This window comes from Limulus polyphemus, unplaced genomic scaffold, assembly GCF_000517525.1.
Source record: "Limulus polyphemus unplaced genomic scaffold, Limulus_polyphemus-2.1.2 Scaffold23, whole genome shotgun sequence".
Lineage (NCBI taxonomy): Eukaryota > Metazoa > Arthropoda > Merostomata > Xiphosura > Limulidae > Limulus > Limulus polyphemus.
This window is the reverse complement of record NW_013665633.1, coordinates 312,692-320,108: the sequence shown is the minus strand read 5'-3', so window position 1 is coordinate 320,108 and position 7,417 is coordinate 312,692. Positions and strand designations below refer to the sequence as shown.

General features: G+C 33.7%; 1 protein-coding gene across 3 annotated transcripts in view; it reads right to left on the bottom strand.

Annotated features, from left to right (window-relative positions):
• LOC111085609 overlaps positions 1 to 6,530 on the bottom strand; it is a 71,058-nt gene extending 64,528 nt beyond the window's left edge. For 2 of the 3 annotated variants that reach the window (XM_022385024.1, XM_022385034.1), the window contains exon 1: positions 6,370 to 6,530. In XM_022385024.1, the coding sequence (XP_022240732.1) occupies positions 6,370 to 6,444 (75 nt within the window). In that variant the 5' untranslated portion in view covers positions 6,445 to 6,530. The remainder of the gene's footprint in view (positions 1 to 6,369) is intronic. The other variant, XM_022385041.1, reaches the window with a different exon arrangement.
• Positions 6,531 to 7,417: the final 887 nt, after the last annotated feature.

The window sequence follows — 7,417 nt, the reverse complement described above, 5'->3', positions numbered from 1 at the left end:
AGCACCTTATTAATCATCCTACTAATTCTTCAGAAAAGAATGTTAACTGATAAATGTTAAATGTATGACTATTATCTAAATGACTGGATACTTTCTGAAAATATTTTACTTAGCAACTATATTCTGAAGAAAAAGTTGAAGCTTTTATAGTGCTATCGTGCATCATTTGAGCTATTTCTTTCATGCTTACGCAGTCTATTCTCTGTAGTCAAGAGCACAACATACTGCCTGGAATCGAATCTTCGTTACAACAGTTTTCTAGTAAGTGGGCCAAAGTTATCAATTTGTGTCTAAACGTCCATCTGAGAAGCGGAGACTGACATATCTTTCTTATTGTTTTCCTTATCCAGACGTGACTACAGTTTCTTACTGTTAGGTCTCGAGCAATTGTTCATTAAATGTTTTACTTTTCTCTTCAAATGTTTGTTTGTTGTAAAGCACAAAACCACGCGATGGGCTATTTGATCTCTGCCCAACGCGAGTATCGAAACCCGATTTTTAGCCTTGTTAGTCCTCAGACGAACTCTGATCCACCGGTATTCCTGCTCAAACGAAACGAGATGATTCTACATTCTGATATTTTGTTTTTTCTGTGCAATATTGCTGTTAAATTCCATTAGTGATTTTTGTAATACATTAATGTGACTTATAATTAAAATAAATATCTGACTAATAATTTAACATAACATTTCCGATAATTTACTTCCCTTCAAGAGTAAAGATAACATGAGAAACCATTTACTACGTTGAATTATAAGTGAGTGCAATTTTAAAATAGAAACACTTCTTTAATCATGTGCATTGCACATTTCATCTATCCAGTTGTGAGAATGTGCAGATGTGCTGGAAAATTCTGCACGTGCTACTCGCACTGAAAAGACATTCCTATATTTCGTTTTCATATTTGATCATTTTTCAATTACGAGTATTATTTCTTTATAATTGTGTGGAAATTTACTTGCTGGAGTTAGGCCTAGTTTTCAGGTGGAAATATAAACTGTAACTGTTGTTAAAACGCTGGAACAGGAAAGCTCAGAGATCAATGGCACTTATTTTGCTGTAACCAGTTCTGTAGCTAAACGATTATGGACCTAGATTCATGAAGTTCGTTCCTGATCTTCTTCTTACTGATAATTATTTCAGTTGTTGTTCCAAAGTACACACGGAAGTCCATGGATTTTGGACTAGTGATTTCTATTGGCCATGCTGAGCAGAGAGAGAGGATATGTTAGATGAAACATTTGACCTTTCACAGCCTCTAATAGCGGTTCAAGGCTTCAGTCTCGCAGTTGATCACACGACTCATTTAGATACCTAAACTGGCAGTTATACCACTAAGCATCTATGAGATTAACAGTTAAGTCAATAATTCAAACAGTGATCGTTAAGCTTATGTATAAAGAACCACATATAAGCAGTATGGTCAGTAGAATATCGTTTAATGTGTAACGAGTCATTTACTCTACAAAGTTTGTTTCAGAAGCTTCTAGAAAAGCTACACAAAACTATCTACGCATAACCATTTATAATTTGGAAATGAAAGATAGTTAACTCACCCACACAAGCAACTCTTGGGTTACCCTTATTTAACCGAATTGTGGGATTTGATCGTCACTCTTATAGTGCGGCCTGCGTTTTTCTGCGGCATAGGTATTTATATATTTTGAGTGTTAATAATGCATGCAATTAACGAAGTGAATTGCTCTAACTTATATATTATGTTAAAATATAAGCCACTTTAGATTGTTTTTACCAAATCCCCTTTAATTAGACCGTTATTATGCCACATGACACTGCCCAGAAGGCTTTTATCGTTCAACATCGGAACTTATTGGATGGGTTAGACCTATAACAATCAAATATTAATTTGAAATACTATTTGGTGGAGAAACAAGGAGGCTTATTACATATCATATTGATGAAAATAACTTTCAACTGCGAACCTTTCTCTTAATATTCCTCTTAATCAACCATTATATATTTTGTCTGCCATAAATCACTTGGTCAATAGTACGTCTCATCAATAGGATAGACTTATGCTATTCATATACCGAAAAATAAATTAAGTATTATGTAGTGTAATGCAGCTCATATATCATTTAACGGCACTTTAGATACCTTATGGATTTTCATATGTTATTTTTAACATAAACATTGTTGAAAGCTGGTGTTGAAATGGAGAACCAACTGGATGGACTGGTGATGAGACGACGTTTCGTTTCACTTCTGTGCAGTTTCAGCATGCGAGAGTGGATCGAAACGTTGTCTAATCACACTCCACCACGAAGGGTACCAATTTCTACAACAGCTTAAGACTGTGTGCTAACTGCTAATTGCAATCAAACAACAACAACAAAACACCGATTTGTTCAGTTTTCTTTTACAGACGGACTTGCATGGCCTGGCAGTTCCATCACCGAACATGCTCGCCTTTTTAGCCCTGGAGGCTTTATAATAAGGCAGTCAATCTCACTATTCGATTAGAGTAGTCGGTGGTGTTGACTATCTGGCTCTCTAGTCTATCACTTCTAAACTAGAAACGTGTGGCGCAGATAGGCCTTCAGTACCTTTGTGCGAAGTTCAACAAACGAAACGAACGAGCTCTTATAGGTAAACTTTAGTACAACAAATCCTTCATTACTTGAATGACATGATAAGAAAAGTTAAATAGTCCACCATTCCTGAAATTCTGTTTGAGCTGATTCTCACTGGTAACTAGGCATTTTTTACTTTAAATTGTATTGTAAAGTATTTTTAGATTTTTGTTCTACTTGTTGCTAACCCAGCTATTACACTGAATTAAATAAAGTTTTAGTTTGTTAGAAAATGCTCTACAAACGCGAAATAATTAGTAATTAAACCATTTATCTGAGCACATTTATCTATACTTCAGGAAGAACCACTTCTAACTTGATGATACATCTGAAGGTAAGCCTTTTTATTACTTTGTTAATATGGGCTATATTCTATGTAAATTATATAATATAATATAAGTAAACTAAATTTGTCATGTGTGTTAACCTATATTTTCTATTATTTTCATTTATATAGTATTACATGTTTTTTATTATTTTCATTTACATAGTACTATATGTTTTATTACTTTCATTTATGTATTATTATGTTTGTATTATTTTCATTTGTATAGTATTATATGTTTGTATTATTATCATTTATATAGTATTATATGTTTTTATTATTATCATTTATATAGTATTATATGTTTTTATTATTTTCATTATAATCTATATTATATAACTAAGATATTTATTATATTATGATATATTTTTATTATTACAAACTGTATTCTATATTATATAACTGAGGTACACTTTTGTATTTCTAGGTAGTCATGAAGCAGAGCTACAGAAGTCTACATCTGGCTCTGGTACTTCCGCCCAGGTGCAGCAGCGTACAATAATTAACTAAATATAACTCTACACACTCTCGTCAGAAGCACATCACTAACAAACTCATCAATTTTATTGCCGGTACACTGCAACCCCTCTCAGTGGTGGAACCAAAAGATTTTCAAGATCTAATGGCAGCCTTGGATTATCGGTATATTATTACCAGTTCACAGGTATCTGTCCACAATGTTGATCGAGAACCTTTGATGAAGTCCAACAAAAAGTCACCTCTCTACTGCAGCTTGTACCCAACATTATTGTCACTGTAGGTAACTGGAATAGCAGACAAATGCGCAGCTTTCCTGGATTTACTGGTCATTTTATACTTGACTGGAAAATGCAAAGAGTCATGCTGGCACATCTGATAATATTGCATTTCAATATGATAAAATGATAAATCTCTTTAACATCAACAACAAGGTGTCATATGTGACATCTGATAATGCATCTAATATGATCAAGGCTTTCTGCTTGCCTGGATATGAACCGCAAAAACTACCTAGTGTGAAAGATGGTGATAGGTATGAGTAACAAAGTGTCATCTTCTAGGCTGCGACACTGGATCCCAGATTTAAACTGGTCTATGAATACAATCGATTGCTTTTGCAGCAAGAAGTCAAGAAAGTTTCCTCAACAAATAATCCTACAGCCATGGAACCAAAAGAGGACTGTAAACCCCCCTCCCCCTTCGTAAAACAAGTAAGGTCTTTAGTTTCTTTGTTGCCTCCAAGAAACCAGCCACCTCATCTTCAGATGATACAGAGATCAACACCTACCTCCATGGTTCTTATATTCCCGAAGAAAGCAACCCTCTAGATTATTGGAAGATTCAAGAAAAAAACTTTCCTACCCTATCTTTACTAGCCAAATGCTACCTGGGTGTTCCAGGATATTCTGCTCCAGTTGAGCGTTTGTTTAGCATCGGAGGCAAAACTCTCAAACCTGATCGCTGCCGCCTCACTGACAAACTATTTGAGATACTGGTGTTCATAAAGAACAATGGACAGTTATAATATCTATTTAAAAATATATTTTTGTTCTAAAACTTTGTTATTGCATTTTGAAAAATACAAGTATTGAAATGTTATTATTTGTTCAAATTTTGTTTGTTTCAATTTCTTAAAAGTTTGTTTCATAAGAGTATTGAAATCTTATCGTCTGCTGTTTTATCATTATTGCAAATTACCTGACAAAGTATATTCATGAATACATTCTCATGTATCCGTATTCGAATAATTAGCAATTTTCTTGTATTTGTTTTCATAAAAATATGAAGTATTCGCCTACATGAGTACTCTTAACCAAATAGCGAGATTTGACTGTCACGGCTATAATACCCCTATAACTGCAAGTGCAGAGCGTTGTCAACGTCACATCGTGGCCTAAATCTTGGATCTTCGGAGCTGCAGACATTAACCATAGGTCACATTCGACCTTGTTAAAATATATAACGCGATTGAAACAAAACAAAAACTAACAGAGAGTATACGTTCTAAAACTGTATTATATTTAATTGTTCCAGAAAGAACACATATAAGTAGAGTCAGTTAATATCTCAAAAAACCAGTATTTCATAGGAAGTGTTTTTATACCAAGTAAATAGGGATAATATTACATTCATCTGTAATGGCAATTTTTCACCGTATGTAATGTGTAAATTCATGTATAAGAAAGAGGTGCGGGATTTGTTTCAGTTATCTTAAGAGAAAGTTAGCCAAGCGTCTGCTGTGCGTCCCCAATTACGAAACATTACATATGCTTAAATATATACGTTTTAGAACAGGCACGTAGAAAGCAAACTTTACATTAGTACAGCAGCTCATGATATATTGGTTACTCCAGTGGGACGTTTTTAAACATGCAAGGCAAAGTATGTGTTTGATTATTATACCGATAAAAACCACCAGGAAATGATATTTTTAACGTAATAACGCGAAACTGGTGTCTTCTACACAGACATTTTTTTTTTTTTTTACTACTCATAAAAAGAAACTGATCTATTTGTGGTAACTTTTTGTATATATTTAATAAACGAGCGGTTTGAGGGCGAGTTCGCAAACACCGCTGGTTTTGATTTGTGTCAAAATATTTGATGTAACCGGATAGAAACGAGAAGTGTACATTTTTATCTATGTTTTTGCACCTCCAAAATATCGCAGTATTAGCAACTAAACGAAGCTGAAAAAACTTCAAAATTACCCTTCTCTTCAGGATTCGTGTGAAATACGATAGTCTCCGAGTAAATTACATAAAAACAAACAATTTATCAGAACATATGGCTTTAATACTAAGTAAATTACATAAAAACAAACGATGTATCAGAACTTACGATTTCAATACTAAGTAAATTACATAAAAACAAAACAGTGTATCAGAACTTACGATTTTAATACTAAGTAAATTACATAAAAACAAACGATGTATCAGAACTTACGATTTTAATACTAAGTAAATTACATAAAAACAAACAGTGTATCAGAACTTATAGTTTGAATACTAAGTAAATTACATAAAGACAACCAGTGTATCAGAACTTATGGGTTAATACTACTTTTCACAATGTATGTTTAAACGTTTACAGATTAAAGTTGCTAGCAGGGCTAAATGCTGTAACTTATGGAAAGAGAATACCGCTCTGTTTTTGGTTTGTTCTGCGGGTGGAAAAAATTACGTCCAGTTACTATTAGAGGACAATAACTTTTAACTGTTGGTTATATTATAGACGACAAACTTGGTTCATAGTTTCGATTGTGTGAGTATACGCTGCCTGCATAATTTGACATGTCACAAAATTTCATTCACTGTATACTACTTGCCAATTAACATGAGGTTTCTAGTTTCTTTAGATAACAGTTCGGCTCTGTCGAGCTGTTCCATCAATATTTTAGTTGTTTTTTTTATCTACGAGGTAATCATTTATTGAAAAAAAAAATAGGCTAGCAATTAACGGTTTACTTACCAAGCTATAAATTCCTGCAGCGAAACATCCGACCCTCAACGACTGACCACAGCAACAAGAATTAACGATGGCCATGTTTTGAAAATAACAACACAGTTTTCGTTTGTGTTACCCTCTTACACCCCTGAAGAGCAGCGACGTTTTCATCGTTGTTGTCTATGTCGAAGTTACCTCCGCAGGTAGCTAGCTCAGATGATAATGGTACCGAGAGCAGCTGTCGTGAGACAGACGTTTGGAAACATCAGTTACATGCGTTCTTACTGGTCGATCACCTTCGATACTCTCGTACGCAGCTGTTGTAAAGCTTTCACCACACCGAAAAACAAAAAGAATATATAAACAGACTATTCAGGATCAAAGGAGGATTAGCAGTTGATGCTATGATCCGTCTGATGACTATCTCACTACGTTAGATTTCAGTCAGTGTGTAGTGGAGTGGTTTTAACAATTTGGATGTTTCTTACGTACTACGTCACTTCCATCTTTTCCGGCCAGTTACAATCAGTGATTATAAGTATACAGAAGCTTATCACAGTTTGTGTACAGTCATATGCATATTCAGTACTTAAAAGACTAATGATTAATAGTTTTTACATCCAATATTCAGAAAGCTAGTAAAGAGCAGCCATGATACCCAGTATTTGGAATGTTAGTAAGAAACAATACAATAGTCAGAAACATAAAATAAGGCACTCACGATAGTCAGTTAGAAAACTAGTAAGAATAAATTAGAATATCCAGTAGTCAGAACGTTAGTAAAAATAAAATAGAACATCCAGTGGTGAGAACATTAGTAAAAATAATTTAGAACATCCAGTAGTCAGAACAATAGTAAAAATAAATTAGAATATCCAGTAGTCAGAACGTTAGTAAAAATAAAATAGAACATCCAGTGGTGAGAACATTAGTAAAAATAATTTAGAACATCCAGTAGTCAGAACAATAGTAAAAATAAATTAGAATATCCAATATTCAAAACGTTAATAAAAGTAAGTTAGAATATCCAGTATTGAAAACATTAATAAGAATAAATTAGAATATCCAATAT